Raw genomic sequence first — 17,262 nt, 5'->3', positions numbered from 1 at the left:
TTGTAGCAAGATCACCCAGGGGTTAAAAAAGAAAAAGAGAGGCAAAGAAATTTAACTTCTTGTGGAGGCAGCACTTTAAAATCACAAACGAGGGAGGATGGTATAAGAAATGTTTAAAGATCACCTAAAAAGCAATCTGGTAAGCAGTTATACCAGGAGACTGGGAGTCCGCACCAACAGAGTGAATGAAGGAAAAGGCCAAAGGTCTAAACAGGGCAAAATCCTGCAAATGCAGAGCAAAGTCATGCCATCGCACAGTCACGCCAATGCAGAGCAAAGTCACGCCAATGCAGTGCAAAGTTATGCCACGGCTTGGGAGTGATGTCCAATGAGAGTAGCACATACAGATTAAAAAAAGGTGGCATCTCAATGAACTCAGATGGCAGTCACCAGGCATCTGGTCAGTCTGGCAAACTGAACAGGTGACTCAGAAAGTGGAGCGAGTGATGATGAAGACAGACACTGCAAATATTAGGTTGCACCTTACAAAATTGCTTATATTCAACCATTTTGGACCCTGCATAAGCAGCAATTTTATCAAGGTCAACTTTATAATATGCTAGAGAGAGAAAAAAGCAATTATTTTTAAATTAAAACCTAATGGATAACTTTAAATATGAAGGTATAACTACATGAATAAGTTACACATTTTAAGTAGGCATTTGAGTAGTCCACTTACACCATGAAAGACTTTTATATCTAAATTGGTCATAAAATTAAAAAAAAAAAAATCCCTGCTCCCTGGGAAAATGGGATTACCATGCACTCGGGGCCTTATTTCTACGACTATTTGCCATTAACAAGGTGCACTGGGGAAGAGAGGGATCCGGGTGCTGATCTATAGGCAACACCACTAGCCCTTTTCTCTTCAGATCTTGACTTGGACCACTGGCCCTGGCACCACCTGCCACAGGAAACACGTCCAGGAGGGAGAGTGAGGTATCCTCATAGTCCTTCTTGGGCGGGGTGGGGGTGGGGGGGCATCCAGGGCGGGGCAGGCGGTTGGGGGGTTTCTGGGTCGCCAGGAAACTGCACAGGCTAGCAGAGAAGGCACCGTGACTATGCCCGTCTTGCTCCTATGGCATCCTCTGTCCACGAGGTACCCAGGCCCTGCTGGCTGGGCAATTGGCTTGGCTGAGTCACTTCCTGGCGAATGCCAGGAGGGGTTCCAACGTCTTTTGCAGGTGTTGTTATTACGTATGTGAAATCAGGGCAAGGGCTCAATCCTGGGGGGTCTATTGAAACCAAGTGCAAAATTGATAAGGTCTCTGCCCTGAAATGTCAGTGACCACTGTAAAACTCAGGTGTTTGGGGTGACCTTGAGGACTAATCTTCCCTCTGAAAGTTCTTAGTCTTGTTTAACATGCTCTGGGGCCAGGGTGGGTGGGGGGAAAGGACAGCACTCATGACACTCTCAGCATGTGCAAGGGGCTTGTTTGCTTGTCCTGCAGGCTCACTTGTGTGATTCCACATTACTGCAGAACATTCCACAACAATCCCAAGAGGCTGATGTTGGCCACCGAGCTTGGGGGCAGTCAGTCTCTTACCCAAGGTCACAGAGGTAGTGAGTGCAGAGAAGGGACAGGATCCCCAGTTGCCCCATCCCACCTAGTGATCCATCTTCCTGTATGAATTAGAGGTTGTACTGGATAGAGCTTCTATGGGGGGCCGGGAAACAAAAAACCAGGTCATTGCCAGCTCCACCGTTTCTTCATTATCTTCCCTAGCTTGGGTCACTGGTTTTTAACTTTCCAGTCTGGAAAAGAACTGCTCCATGAGATCATGGAGGGTGACTCCACAGTTCTCCCCCAGACTCAAGTGTCTGTTCTCACAGCTCTCTAGCACCTCCATGAGGCAGGGCTAAGCCAGATGAGAGGCTGAGGGCTGACCCTCAGCCCCTGTGGGGACACTTTGAGACCCTGCAGACACTGCCCCTCATAGGGATTTGACTCTCAGTTTAGGTTTTGCTAAATTTTAGCTGGAGTCCTAGGGGCTGCCGTTCACACAGCTCTGGGCTGTGAATGGCTTATGCTCACTTGGAAGAATTTTCGAGAACACTGGCGTGTTTGCTTATCCACCTGTGAACTGTGTCTGAGCCAGCCCCACAGAGGCTGCCTTGATGTGTTAGGTGAGAAGACAAACAGGTGACAAAGTGGCATGTAGAGAAACCACCCCATTCTTGTTCAATACCTATTTGTGTGTATCTATATAAAAGTTCAGAGGACAAACCATTAAAACAATCTACCATGCTATTATCTGGTTTGTGGGACTAATTTTTCTTTCTATAGTAAGACAGAATTACCTATGTAATTAAAAATAAAAGTGGAAAACTCTGCCAATGACCCTTTGGTGTGGCTGCCACCTTCCAAGCCTGCTGCATTTTCATCTGAGTCGAGGTGGTGCCTAGCCTGCTCCTGGCCTAAAACCCATGGGTAACCACACCCTGCTTGACCGGAGTTTCACCAGGGACCCAGTGGTGGGGGCAGGATGGGCCTGTTAGTGTGCTGCATCCCCACTTACTAGCCCTGTGACCTCAGGTAAGTTACTTAACCTATCTGAGCCTCAGTTTCTTTATTTGTGGCTTGAGGATAATAAAACGTTCCTTGCAGAATGACTTCCATATTAGAGACAGCTTGGAGCAGGTGCCTAGCAGGGAGTCTGCAATGGAATGGGCCCTCAACAAGCACTGCTACTATTATTAACAACAGGAAGCACAGGGCCAAGAGCAGAGAGAGCTGACCAGGGAGTCCCTGGAGCCCGGGAAGGTGCACTGAATCACCTGGCCTCCTTGCTTAGCTCTCCCCAGGCCGCCATGCCCCATCACCAGGCCTCTGCAGGCAGGTGCGGACGTCCACCTTTGCCTCGCTCCCGGCATTGATCTGGCAGCTCAGCCAGACAACCTCTGGGAGCACAATTAGAGGCTGATTTGGCCCTGAAGACAAATGTGATTCCAGACAGGTCTGAAGGTTGCTTTTGAATGGCATCCTCCTGTAACCTGAGCTCCCACAATAAGGACAACAGGGGCACGGATAACGAATTCCATCCCTGTCAGCCTCCCCTCAGACTCTGCTTTAATTAAACAGCAAAGAGACCTAGGAGACCACAGTCAATCCTGATAGCATCGAATTAGCCCCAGGCATCGCTGTGAAGTCATTTTTCAGGCTTTTAAATCCAAGCAAGATCTATAAAAAACATCTCAGGTCTTGTTTGAAGCACTCTCTCACTGCTGGGTAGTTTTTTGAAGTCACTCATTACATTAAGATTTAACACGGCTCCTGGAGCTTTAGGAAACTGAGACAAAAAGAGAGCAGCAATAAATCCACCAGTAAAGCTCCTTGCCAGACGACCTGAAGTAAGTGCAGCCCCTCATGCCCCCTCGCCAGTAAGTGCCTGCAGCGGAGCATCACAAACAAGGCCTGGTGATCCCCCGGGCCCTTCCCTAGCTCAGAGGGGGGAGTCTGAGACACTTGGAGTGGAAGTTTCCTGGAAAAGCAATAATGAAATAAAAACTTTTGGTGCACAGAGAGCAAAAAGCTCATGGCAACCAAGGAAAGAGAAATAGTTGATTTGGGTTTACTCACAGGCTTGTGATGCAAATTGTGAAGTGACTGTGAAAAAGAGAGACCCCTCTAGGTAGACAGAGTTTCCTGCAAAAGCAGGGAAGACCTTCTGTTCCTCAGACCCAGGTGACAGTGAGACACGGTGCAAGCATTGCTGGCCTGGCTTCTTTGGAATAATGATAATAATGATAACAGCAGCAGTGCCCAACTTCTGCACGCCCACCACGTGCTGGGCGCTGGGCTTGCGTCCCCTCGTTGGCCCTTGTTAATCCTTATGCTAACAGCCAGGCTAGTGCTTGGAACACAGTAGGTGAGCGATACATGGGCGCCAAAGGCATGAATGGTGTCTGCAGGGCACAGCCCTGCCTTTGAGAGAGGCAGAACGTGAGGCTCAGAGCATCTATGTAACTCTTCCCAAGTGACACGGCCCAGCCTCCCCCGCTGGCCTGCCCACCCCAAAGCCCACACTCCTCCACGGCCACACCATCCCCCAGCAGGGAGGAACCAGGTCTCTGTCACCACATGGAGGCCAGACCCTGATGACATGCTCCACCATGGCAAGGACTCCCTTCTCCTGCTTCTCCCAGCTGTAAAATCATGGCTATAAATAACACCAGATCCCAAAGGGATGCTTTGAGAATTAGCTAAAGGAGGTTGTAAAAATCTTGGGAAGAGGAAAACGCTACAGGAATGTTTCATACATGAATGAGCTCTGGTTCCTACAGAGTGAGGCACAGGCGGGGGCTCCCTCCACAGGCTCCGGGAGCAAGAGACCGGGTCAGGGTGAGAGGATGTGAGGACGAACCCTCCCTGCACAGGGTAACTGTCCCACGTCCTCTGGGCCATTCTTGGAGGGGCCAGCCTGCCTCGGGCAGGTTTGGATGGCAAAGAATGAGAGAGAGTGGCAGGGGAGAAAATACCCTTACAGTAACTCCATTTTCTCTTTGTGTCTGAAAGGCACTTGGCTGGTGAAATGTCAAAAGCTCTTCAAAAGCATTTTTGACAGATTTCCCCCCAGACTTGGCATGAGCAATGCAAATCTCGGAAGCTGCTGAAACCTGAAATAGCAGGTTTAAACAATAATGAAAATCCCCACTGTCTTTGCTCCAGACACTTGAAACTGGAAATGCTTTCCTAGACACACACACACACCCTCCCTCTTCAACTCATACTCCCTTTCAAGCTGCTTTTTCCTCCTATCCTCAGCCTTAGCTGTGGGTTTCCCCCAACTCTCTGAATTTGCAGCCTGCTGAACTACGGATTCTGGTTGGGACGTTCTAGCTGGGGAATCTGAAGGCCGAGGTGACCCTGATGACCTGCAGGGGCTGGTTCTCCCAGCTCTTGATTCTGGTTGGTGTGACTGGAGCCTGGAGCACGGAGGAGACTGCAGGGGCCATTCTCACTATGTCTCCTCGGGCAGGAGCCGTTACCAGTCTGGTAACTCAGCTCTCCCATCAGCAACCGTTTCAAAGACCCTCCACGATTCTAGAGCAGGATGGCCTAGGCGGCCAGCAAATGCTGCAGAAATGTCTCCTGCCCCGAGCCATGCTGTCATCATGCCTGGGTACCAAGGCAGGGCACGCACTGTTTTATGGGGCCCGGACCATACTCAAAGAACCGTTCTACTAAGACATAAATATTTTACAGGCCCATATGAGAAATGGGATTTTGATGAGAGATAAGAGACCTGTGGCTGTAATGGATAAATGATGGTGAACTGATGGTGAAGATGATGATAAAAATGAGCACCTACTGGGCATTTCCCATGTGCCAGGCCTTGGGCTAAGTGCTTTATGTGGATGTCATTCTCTCTGCAGTCAGCCCTACGCGGCGGGCACCCTTAGACCCACCCGACAGAGGACGCTGCTGGTTCACGGTTAGACGAGGCCACAGCAGAGCGGGGATGAGGACCTGTGTTGTCCTGACCATGGGCCCTGCTCTGAGGTCACTGAGGTGGCATGTGATGAAACAAAACTGTTCCTTAGAGATGATGGCTTCTCTGCTTCAATGGCCAGGTCCAGTGGTTAGAACCTGGATTCGGGTGCAGGGGAGGCCCGGATGACCCAGCACCACCACTTTCGGATCTCTCACTCCACCCAAAGGCAGCTGTTTTGACAAAGGACACTGGGCAAATGGAGGGGCAGCAGGGGAGTGGAGGGGGCAAAGGCATTGGCCTTTAGACTATTCAGCTCACTTCCACACAGGCGCCTCTCCTGCCAATTTCTGGGGACTCCGCTGCTCTAACTGAGCAGGTACGAGTCCTGGACTTTTCTTTGTAATCCTGTGACCCAGTGGCAGGCTCTGTTCACCCACATAAAGTGCTCCACACAAGGGAGAGTCTGCCCCTCTCCCTCTTGCCCCCACCCAGAAACTGAATTTTGACGACCCTCCTTTCATTGGCTACTCACACTCCCAAGAGTAATATTGAATGGAGGATCTGCTTATCCCTGTCTTCATGCAGAGTGCTGGCTGCTTGCATGGTATGGTTTCACACAACCCAGAAAAGAGCCCTGCTGTCCCCAACGCCTCCCATATTTGCTGTTTGATGCTCAAGTTTCTTTTACTAAGGACTCAACTTTTTATTTCACCAATAAGGGGTGACAACATTCAGGATCTCCCATAGAGACAACAAATTTACACTAAAGTGTAAATGATTGATTCAAAGCCCTTGGGGGACCAGGTTTTGATGGGGGATGGCGGGGAGTAGGGAGACTGGAGAGACAGTGGGTACATGCTTGATTTTATAACAAGCATATGCCTATGATGGTTAGGACTAAAGGCATCTTATAGTTCAGCTCCTTCTTGTTTCAAATTAGAAGCCTATGCCTCTGATATTATGGTGCATTTGAAACAAAAGTGGATTAAGAGCCAGAACGCAGGGACTAGACTCCAAGCCCTGCCATTTTCTAGTTGTGTGACCTTGGGAAAAAAGCCAGACTACCACTCTGAGCCTCAGTTTCCTCATCTGTAAAATGGGGATAGGTGGCTGTGAGAATCAAATGAGATGACATGAGTGAAAGTGCTCTGTAAATGCTAAAGCACTGGTGAATGTCAGGGGCCACTGTCACTATCGCAACAGAAGTATCATCACCCTCCACCAGCAGCCCCATTTGTGGTTTCCCCAGGCAAGGGCTGCCTGGGTCCCACAGCACTGTGTTCATACCTGTTCAGTGGGACTTGGTGTGGCCTACTGCAGTTGGTGCCCTGTCTATATCTAGGCTGGGTCTTTGTCCACTTTTGCACCCCCAGTGCCCAGCACAGGTCTGGCACAGAACAGGAGCTCAGGAAGTGTTGGATGAATCACAGTGATTTGTCCACAGGCCCACAGCAAGTGGGGACCCCAGCTAGGCAGGCAGGCTGGCCTTGCAGGGTTGGGGGGTCAGGACCTAGCAAAGCAAATGCAGGCTTCGGAAGTAGTGCTGGGCCTGAAAGGCGTTCTGTAACTAACCCTTCTCATGACATAAGGTCTGTTTGTTGCTAGGGCCACAGAACTTGAGCCCTGGTCCCCCTGCCCGGAACACAGGAAGACATCGAACAGCCGTCTGGGGAATACCCAGATGCAGCACTGTTTGAGTGAGAGGCTCTCCCTGGCTCCCTCCAAGGTCTGCAGCTCACAGGTATTTGCATGCTTATGGCTTCATTTGATCTCCTAAGGCCTCTGGGAAGGGCTGTTATCTCCACATTACAGACGGAAAGAAGACAGAAGACTGGCTTGGGAGGCGAGGGGCACACTTGGGGCCTGCCTGAGGCCTTGCAAGTCAAACTAGCCCCATTCCACGGGACCTCCACTGACACCAGGGAGTCAAAGGCCACTTTGATCTTTTCAGTAAAAGAGAATGCCGTACTCTTTTTTTCATGAGGAAGATCGGCCCTGAGCTAACATTTGTTGCCAATCCTCCTCTTTTTGCTGAGGAAGATTGGCCCTGGGCTAACATCCATGCCCATCTTCCTCTACTTTATATGGGACACCACCACAGCACGGTTTGACAAGCGGTGCATCGGTGCGTGGCCGGGATGCGAACCTGCGAACCCCGGGCCGCCGCAGCAGAGCACGCGCACTTAACCGCTACACCAGCGGGCCGGCCCCAGAACGCCATATTCTTAACACAGAGAGCCAACAGTTTTCTTTACAAACACCATCTATTATAATCCCTCCAGAATAATTTGTTTCTAATTAGAAACATCCCATCATTCACTGGTGACTTAATACCTCTGGTCTTGAAACTGAAACATCTCAACGTCTGATCAAAAGTCATGCTATTATAGAAAGAAGTACGATTTTCTCCTCTCCCATTTTAAATGACATCTCCCTCCTCCCAGGCTGAATACGTGAACCCAGCATTAGTGGGCAAAAACAATGATTTGCACAAATCTGGGAGCAGCTAATATCCTGGAAGGACAGGCAGCTGCAGGTCAGTTTTCAAACATAGCAGAGCAGTAATAATGCCTTGGGCAGGGCTGGAAATGTGAAGTCTGTTCCTCAAATGGACCCTGGTTAGGGTTGGGCCATTTGCTGAGGTTGGGGGAGGGAGAGGGAGCTCCAAATTCCCTCCAAGCCTACCCTGCGCCCACGTTCCGGACGCTATTCTCAGGCACCCTGACCCAGCTACAGGAAGGGATGAGTGCTAGCCCCTTCCTGAGGGGCCACTGGTCCTTCTTGCTTTAGGGAGCACAGGACAGCACCTGTGGCATGTCCTTGGACTGGCCCATCCATCACCTCCCTGGAGACAGGCTTATCTTTCTCAATAGCACCTTGGGCCCATGTGCCAGGGATTGCTTGGGCGGACGAGCTCAAGCTTCCAGATACACTAATACTTTAACAGTGTTCAGACTTCTATCTTCAACTTGTTTGCTGCCTTCAAAGCCTGGCATGCGGGAGGTTTGGAGGCTGCTTACAGGAGATTCACCCACGGTGACTAGTTTAAAAGGGCACTGACCCCAAGTGTGCGGCAGGGCACCATCCAAAAGCTGGACAGCAAAGATAACGTGTAAATCGTAAAGCAAATCCAGTCTGAATAAGTGAAAATGTCAGGGGAAGATCCATCCTGTGGAATCCACTTACACTGGCCTGGTGACCCAGGGAGCTAGGACAGGGACCCCCATGGAAAGCTGTATTCTTTCCACCTCTCCAGAGAAGGCACAGGGAAAAGCAATGGGCAGATTTCCATAACTGTTCTGGGGCTGTGAGTGCCAGCCCACCCCAGTGATGGCAGAGGCAGAAGGCAGTGGCAGTAAGGCAGAGCGCTGGGGTGGGGGTCTCTCGGTTAAGTTCTGTGCAGTCCCCACACCCCCAACACGTGCTCCCAGTATGAGCACGCACACACATCCAGACTTCCAGTTCAAGGCCCTGCAGTTCTCTGCAGGTAGAACAGCCAGCCCGGGCCCTGGCTCTGGCCAGACCTGGTGCCAGCTGAGGACAGGGAGCTGGTTTCCACCCATGCTGAGTGCTCTCCCCAACAGCTTGGTGCACACCAATTAGATGCCATCGGATGACAGCCCTGGACAGCGGTTGAGATCTTCACATTCCATTGATCTTTCTTGTTCTTACTGCCAGGGATAACCGATCAAGCTGGCTGTGGCAAAAAGCAGGCACCGTGGCCTCCCAATACCTTACTTTCCTGAAAGCTGGGAGGTGGTATTCACCACGGCCTGGCTAGTACAAAGAGGAAGACCAGCGAAAGGCCCTGTCTCGCCTGGAAGGCATGTCCGGTGTGCTATGTTGGGGGTAGTTTATCAGACAGTGTGCCAGTGTCTTCGGCTGAGGAGGGTGCGGGAACAATGAAGGAGGGAAGGCTCAGGGGCCGAGCCACATGATGCCCGAGCCACTGATCTTAGGCAGCACTGCACAGAGCTTCTCAGGTACCGTTCATCCATCTGTGTTTTGCTGCTCCCAGTACCAGGAAGTTCACAGTAGGTAAGAAAACGAAAATGTCCTCCTGGTCTTCAAAATCAGAATGGTTAGACTGGAGAAACCTAGGCCCTGCCGCCAACGACCGTCCGCATGGCACCCTCAGGATCTGCAGTGCACCCTGTGGCTCAAAGCCACTATCATGGGGACTCCAGAGCCCTTCTCGGTCTGTGTCCACATGTGCACTGAGCTCCAAATTGGGGTTCAAGAGCTTGGACTCTGCCAGAGGAGTGTGGGCAAGTCCCTTAACCTCTCTGAGCTCCTACTCCCTCTTCTGTAACACGGGGCTAATGACCCTGGCTGGAGGGGACTGGTTGCCGGGAGGCGCAGGGGTACACTGCAAAGAGGAAACAACACCAAATGCTCCCCAGACCCTGTCGGGTGCATGTAGCCCAGGACCTAACTAACCACTCCTCACCTCTGCTTCCTGCCCATGGACACCTGTGACCACGGGAATTGCCCTTCAATAGTATAGGCTGCATTTAGGGGGTGACCACTAGGATCCTGCTAATTCCTGGACTATAATGACAGCTTTATTCCAATCCACACCTGGATGTCTCGAGTCCAGACAATGTTATTCTGCCTGTCACTATGTTGGATAGTTTCCCCCTCCACGACCCGTGCACTCTTTGACCTCTCAGGTACAATGGAACCATCAAATCTTTAGACAATTCTGACATAGAACATTCACAAATGTTTTCTTATTGATCAGAACCTAAACTGCTGGGAGCTCACCTACATTTCCCTGGGCCTTTCCCAAAGGGACACAGTGGTGGCCTTTCTCAAGCTGAGTCTGGACATGCTTGGATATGAGACAATGTTTCTCAGCCTGGGGCTATAAAAGGCTGGGCAGCCCTACTGATAAGAGAAAGTGAGATCAGATCAGAACAGGTTAGTCCTGGGGACTGTGCCTCACAACAGTGTGAACACTGGGTGGTGGATTTGAGGCAGGGAAATGGGCTTAGCTATCGAAGTGTTTAGTCACACAGACTAGTACCTTGAAAGTTCTGAGTATCTCTGAGAACATGGAGGGCCAGCTGTTAATGATTCTCGTTTCAAAGATAAAGAGACCAAGGGCCAGAAAGGTTAAGATACATTAAGTGGTGAGTCAGAAGAAGTCAGCCCCTTAATGCTTCTATCACAGGACTCCAGGTTCTAACGGCATATTGCTTTTGCAAGAGCCTTCAAGTGAAATCTCTTCAATATAAAATTCATCCTGGCAGCCCCCAAAAAAGCTTTATCACATTCATGTGTTTGTTTTTTGGAGAAACTGGATTGTCGGCCTTGGTTTTATTGCTTTGGTCAGATTTTTTGATCAGGGAGTAAATAGGAAGGAGGGGTTTTTGGTCTTCTTTGAAATCAGGTGCTGCATTTTATCACAGCCAGCAAACTGGAACCTGACAAATTTGGCTATTATGCACTCCACGGGTTTGGAGGAATTTGTATTCTAACTTGGGGGAGGGAGGGTTGCATTTCTGTAAGGACCAGATTCTGATAAGTTTTGCTTTCCAATGGACAAACCATTCCTCCTTCCATAAAGCAGAGGCACAAACCAAATTTCCTGCCTGGTTCAAGTGCCAAGTGGCTGTGAGGAGCCTGGAGAGCTGGAGAACGGTGGCCTGGGGAGAGGGGCCAGCCCCTGCTCAGCCTCAGGTCACAGTGGCCATGTAGGACGCAGGCCAGGTTGCCATGTTGTCAGATTTCCGTGGAGATGACAAAATCCAAATTTTCAGGTGAAATTTTCTCGCTTTTAAACGTTAGCAACTAATTCCAAAATGTTTTTAAGATATTGTGCAGGCCATACAAAAATCAGTGGCTCTCAGGCCACCAGTTTGCAACCTTTGAAGAGACACTAAGAGAAGCAAATGGGGAGTTTTCAGTTGCAGAGACCATAAGGAAACACAAACACACTCTCATTTGAAAATTTCACTAGAAAATTAGACATCAGAAAATTTCATTAGAAATTTTATAGCGTTTGGGAAAAGGCTCTCTATAAGACCTACTAGAAGGTTTTCACACAAGACTATGTTACTTCCCTCAGTCCCCAGTAAACAGGAATCAATCAAAGATATCAGGTGAGTGAATAAAACAAGGGTTGAATAGCAAAAAACTTTTTAACATTTCATTTACATTCGAATGCCTTTTAACCCTCCCTGCCCACAGAGTCTGGAACCCTGGGCTCTGGGAGGTGACTCTTCCTTTCTCCCACTCTAAGGGCCCCGCCCTATCTGCCCCTGTGTCCTCCAGATCCTAGCCCCAGGGTCCTGGAAACAAACAGAAGTACCTTTTGCCCAGGAACTCCCTCCTCGTCTGCCTCGGCCAAGACTCCACACTTTTACAAGGCTCTTGAGATGGTCAGGTGGCCAAGCCCACCGCAAGACGCTGGGGCACAGCCAGCACACTGCTGGCAGCACACTGCAGGGACCCCTGCTTCCTGCTTTAGGGGGCACTCATCTCCCTTCCGAACGCACACTGTGTGGGGTCACTGGCAGGTGCAGAGTTTGGAAAGAAAGTGAATTTGCCTGGTTAGACTGGGACCACCAAGTAGAAATGAGGCCCCCGGAGATAGCTGAGTTCCTTCCTCTCGAGCCCCCTGCGCTGCCAGGGCAGGATGGAAATGCAGGCGTGCTGGACTCACCTTGGACCAGTCCCCAGTTTTCCACTCGTAGCAGCCTGAGTAGTCTTCGCACACCTCCTCGGCTTTCGGCCTCGTGGACGCATCGCATTTTCCTTGTGAGTTGGTGCACGTCACCGTTCGTTTCTGCGTCCCTTTACCACAGTTGGCAGAACACTGAGAGACACCATTCAGAGATTTAATCCAGTCCAGTTCAGTTCAAGCCCATCATCACCTATTAAGTCTCCACTATGTGCCAAGGGTGAGGATGCCGTGTTTCTGTCCTCACAAAGCTCCTAGTCTTCTAGAATTTTACGCACATGGTCCCAGCTAGGACTCCAGCCAAGTAGCTAGAGATGGGGGGAGGGTCACAGGAGTCAGGAGCGGGAAGAACTTGGGGTACCTAGAAGGTCAAACTCGGGGAGTGAAATTTAGGGGCCTGTTGCCAGGTCCAAAATACCAATGCAGCGGGCAAGCTCAAAGAGCAAATGCTGGTGGGCCCTCCAGTGGAGCAGGGAAGGGGGCCAGGTGGAACCAGGTGAGGAAACTGAGGCAAAGAGGTCTGAGGCCCCGGCTCTTCCCAGCTGGCCTCCAGGTACTCTGCTTCCCTGCAGCCAGCCTGGGGCAGAGGCACCAGTTCGGGGTGGAAAAGGAGGAGACAAAAAACAAAGCCACAGGTGACTTTCGTGTAAGGCAGCTGGCCAGCCCTTGCAGAGAGCTTCAATGACGGTTTTAACGTGGACACTAAGAATGGTAACAGAGCAGTGTTCCCTGTGGTATCATACTTCCTGGGAGACATGGAGGCAAGAGACAGTGTGGGGAGGGGACTGAGTAGGGCCTGAGGCGTGACAAATGATGTGCAAGCCCTAACGGTTCAAGATTTCCATGGCTTCAGTCAGCAAGATCCACTGGAGGGAGTGATGAGAGACCGAGAGGCGACAGGGCGTAAACATGGCAGACCTGTGGGTTGTGTCTGGAGTCTGCTCCTGGCGCGCTCCCTCCAGGCTCAGGGAGGGATGGTACTCCGGCTGGCAAGAGTGCTTATCCACCTCAAAACACAAAGCAAAAGGAAGCCCAGGCAGAGCAACCCGTGACCTTGGAAGGACGTGACACACAGTGTGCATGAGTTGGCCAGCAAGCAGAGGTGACATGGCCTGCAAACCCAGGGAGCCCTCCCTCCGATTTGCTGCATGCGGAAGCCCTGTCCCCACTGTGGATGCCAACAGGTAACTTTGTGAAGATGATGGGCTGAAGGCTGGATCCCGCCAAGCTGTACAGACACAATGAGACCTAGGCTGCCCAGGAGATTCTGAGGGAGAATCCTCCCAACAGCCGGGTCCCAGAGCTATCGTGGGGGGTGCTCACGAGCCGTAGCAGTACAAAATGGAGCCCCAACATCTCTAACTTCTGTTTTCAGATTTGTTTGATTTACCAAAAATATGAGAGGCTACAGCAGTGATTTTCTTGAGCTATAGCAAACTCAACTTTTACAGTTAGTTCCACTGTATCCAGTGAAAAAATGCACATAAAGCACAAATGTTATTCTTTATATTTTTGTTATTAACATTTAACCCAAAATGTTATCTAGCTTTATTTTTCCTATTAATTCAATTAGCTCTCTGACTAAACGCCCTATTGGGGTTTCTTTTGAGACTAATTTAGACTAGTGTGTTCTAGAAGAAATACATGTTTCAGGACTGATTGTGGTATCACCTGGGGGAGCTGGGAGAGCACACATATTTGACCCTGCGTGTGGGGTTTAAAGAGACTTCAGATGCAAGGGGTCAGCCCATGGCAGGCTGCACCCACAGGGCCTCCTGGGTACGACGGGTTGGGGCCGGGAGGGCTGCTGTAGGGAGCCCTGGGCTACAGCCTTGAGGGGCCATCCCTCTGCTTCTCTGTGTGGCAATGCTTTCTCACCATTTCATCAGCTCCATCCTCACCATATGCCTCGTGGGCTCCTCCCTGGCACCAGCACCCAAACCACTGGCTTCTTTTGCAACCAGGAGCCTAGTCACCACTTCTGCCTGAGTTCCTGCGTGGTCTCACTCTAACCTGCATTCCTTGCCCCTTTCCCTTGAATTTCAAACACTCAGTGTCCAGTCTGTTTCTTGACCAAACCCTGGCTCAGTCCCTTTTGACCAGCAGCTCACTGGCTGGAAGCCTCTGGCTTGGGGAAAGGGCAGTGCTGCAGACTGGGGCTGCCTTGGAAGGGACCTAGGAGGGCGATGTTTAGTTTCTCTCTTGGCTTCTGATCCGGGAATGGTGACAGGAAGCCAAGGACAGGAGAGAGTCATCCTTCTCGATATTTGCTCCTCATTCTAACAAAGCTGGGAAGAAGCTGGGGAGTAGGTGGTGAGAGCAATCAACACTGCTGGCTGAATAAAGGGAACCCCGTCACTAACAACTCTCTCATAAGAAATTTAAACTCATTCGTTTCCAGAAGAAGAAATGTTAGAGGGGCTTCAGCATGTGGTGAAGCCAGTTTTGAGAGCGTCTCATGAGGGAAAGGTTTGATTCAAAGTCAAATGTTTAGAAAGAAGCATTTTGCTGGAGCCTGGGCTGAGCCAGAATTGGACTGATTGGTGTGGATACTACTTCAGGATTAGGATCAGGCAAGGATATAGATATAGACATGGAGGTAGAAGTATTTCTTTAAATCTTGCACCATTTGTCTCACATTTTCCAATATGATGTTCGTTAATAGTATGATGATAGTTGATAATGTCAGGCTTGGTTAGTTTGGTAAGGAGGCACTTTTTTTTTTTCCATAAGAAAGGGTCCGAATGGAAAATTCATGGTTTTGATCTGATTAAAGCATAAATCTTGTTTGGATCAAGAGCCAGGTGATCAAGGCTCTAAGGGTCAAGGAGGAGGGGGTGAGGGGGAGACCACATACCTGCCCCCAGCCCTCCAGCAAGTATCCTCACCCCCAACAAAGGTCCCTTGAATTTAAACTTACAAACCTAACTAAATATAAAGAAAAAAAAAAATCAAACAAAATTTTCAACTCTCTCCTTTTCCTGAAATATCATAAAGGGTAGGTTAAAGACTCAGTTCTTTAAACGGGTACATGTCAAGATCTGTCTGAAAAGTAAACTCAGTTTTAGAGCAGCCAAGAGCAGACTTTTCGTTCATTAAAAATGGGCTGAATACTTTCTTATTCAAAATAATTCCAACTGTTTGGCAATAAAAAGGAACTTTAAAAATATTTTCCACACTGAAGAGTGTCTTGGATTTAGCCTTTCTGACTTCCCTAGAACACGTATGATGGAGGACCTGAGGGAAGCTTGCCCTTTATTTAGCTATTTTTTTGTTTTATAGCCAAACAATCAAAATCATTAATGCAAACTCAATGCAAAGCCTTGAAGGATGATATTACCAAAGATAAAATGATATTTCCGGGATCAGTCTTCAAAGTTAAAACTTAAGGCTTAATTGACTCTTTCCAAAATGTTTTATGGCATGAGATTTATACTCCGACTCACACACTAAAAGTTGTCCCTCCCAATATCCGTTTGCCTCTTGCAACCTACAAAGACTGCTGTGGAGTTAAAGGGAAGCCTTTGAAACCACCTTCCCAATCTGACCACACTGCAGTTCCAATATGCCCAAAAGAAATTAAAAGGTATATTTATCTATCTATCTACCTACTTACTTACCTACCTATCTCCTATCAACCTATCCATCCATCTATATTTACAGTCATGTGTCACTTAACGACAGGGATGTGTTCTGAGAAATGCATCATTAGGCGATTTCGTCATTGTGTGAACTCATAGCGTGTACTTACACAAACCTTGATGGTATGGCCTTACTACACACCTAGGCTATATGGTACTAATCTCATGGGACCACCGTCATATATGTGGTTCGTTGTTGGCTGAAACATCATTATGTGGCGCATGACTGTACATGAGAATTTTCATAGGAAATGGGATCAAACAGTACTGTGGTATATATTATCAAAAACACATTACCCAAGTTTTTTTAGCCATGTTGTTATCTCAGATGGAATTTAAGAATACGTGAGCTAGAACACAGCTTTGAGCTGCTCCAGGGTCTGGTAAGAACTGATAAGTGGGGATGTTACACAAACACCACTGAGGGAAAGATACCATTTTGGGGTCCCTGTGGACAAGACCCCGAGACCTGGTGATGGTTTCAGCACTGGCAGCAGCCCAGGCACCCACCTGTGACCACTCAGATGCCTCCCAGATGGACAAGCAGTCCTGCCCTTCGCAGCTCTGCACTGGCGCTGGCCGGGGACCAGGGCAGTATAGAGGGCGAGTGGCGACGTGTGTGCCGTTCTGCAGCTGATACACGCAGGTCACTTCCCGATGCTGGATGCCCTTCTCACAGGTCGCTGAGCAGGGGCTCCATGGGCCTGTCACCCACCTGCTCAGAAGGAGGAAAGACAGTGAGAGAATAACTGGGTGGAGAGGCCAGCTTCCCTGAAGCGTCTTCCAGACAGATCATGGAATCTTGGGCCTGTGGCGGGAGGGAGGGACACAGACTCAGAGCTTTGCTGTTGACTTCTCGAATACTGAAGCAGAGGGAGCCATCTGAGTTGAGTGGTTCAATGGCCTACAGAACTCTCTCTGCACACAACACTGCTATGGCAGATGAATTATCGTTCCCAATTGGTCACCATCCTGTAGTGGGATTACATACCCCGCCTGTTGTCTGGTGACGCGCTTTCTTCAAAGGAGTCTGAGTGGACACGAAGCTGGCCACGCCCCAGCAGAAGCTTTGGGTGTGATTATGTGGTTTGGTCTGATTCTTTCTGTTTCCTGCCCTCTGCTGTGAGAACAGCGGGTCCCAATGCAGCAGACGCTTCAACAGCTGAGCTCTGTCGAATGCCTGACGTGACACTGTTGTATGCTTCTGAGATGCTGGGGTTGTTTGTCACTGCAGCAAAAGCTGACTGGTACAGCCCTCAACAAAGGATACCCCAGTCCCAGCTTGAACACACCAGGAATAAGTATTCCCTGCTTTCCAAAGAGTGGAGGGCCCTCCCGCATGGTGACTGTCACTCTTGAGGAGACAATCTGTGGGCCGTGGGAAGACTAAGCTGTTGAGGCTGTCAGTTTGAAAGTACTCAACTAAAACTTCACCCACCTGCCTAACAGTTCAATGATCCCAATTCTGTCAGGGTCTCTTTTGGCCTTAGGGTGTTG

General features: G+C 49.6%; 1 protein-coding gene across 8 annotated transcripts in view; it reads right to left on the bottom strand.

The window, feature by feature from the left end:
• ADAMTS17 (ADAM metallopeptidase with thrombospondin type 1 motif 17) overlaps positions 1–17,262 on the bottom strand; it is a 420,881-nt gene that overhangs the window by 6,743 nt on the left and 396,876 nt on the right. For all 8 annotated transcript variants that reach the window (XM_058542327.1, XM_058542330.1, XM_058542329.1 and 5 more), the window contains 2 exons: positions 16,276–16,480; positions 12,107–12,259 (listed from right to left, as the gene is read on the bottom strand). In XM_058542327.1, the coding sequence (XP_058398310.1) occupies positions 12,107–12,259; positions 16,276–16,480 (358 nt within the window). The remainder of the gene's footprint in view (positions 1–12,106; positions 12,260–16,275; positions 16,481–17,262) is intronic.

Source organism: Diceros bicornis, chromosome 5 (genome assembly GCF_020826845.1).
Source record: "Diceros bicornis minor isolate mBicDic1 chromosome 5, mDicBic1.mat.cur, whole genome shotgun sequence".
Lineage (NCBI taxonomy): Eukaryota > Metazoa > Chordata > Mammalia > Perissodactyla > Rhinocerotidae > Diceros > Diceros bicornis.
This window is presented reverse-complemented; position numbering and strand designations above follow the sequence as displayed.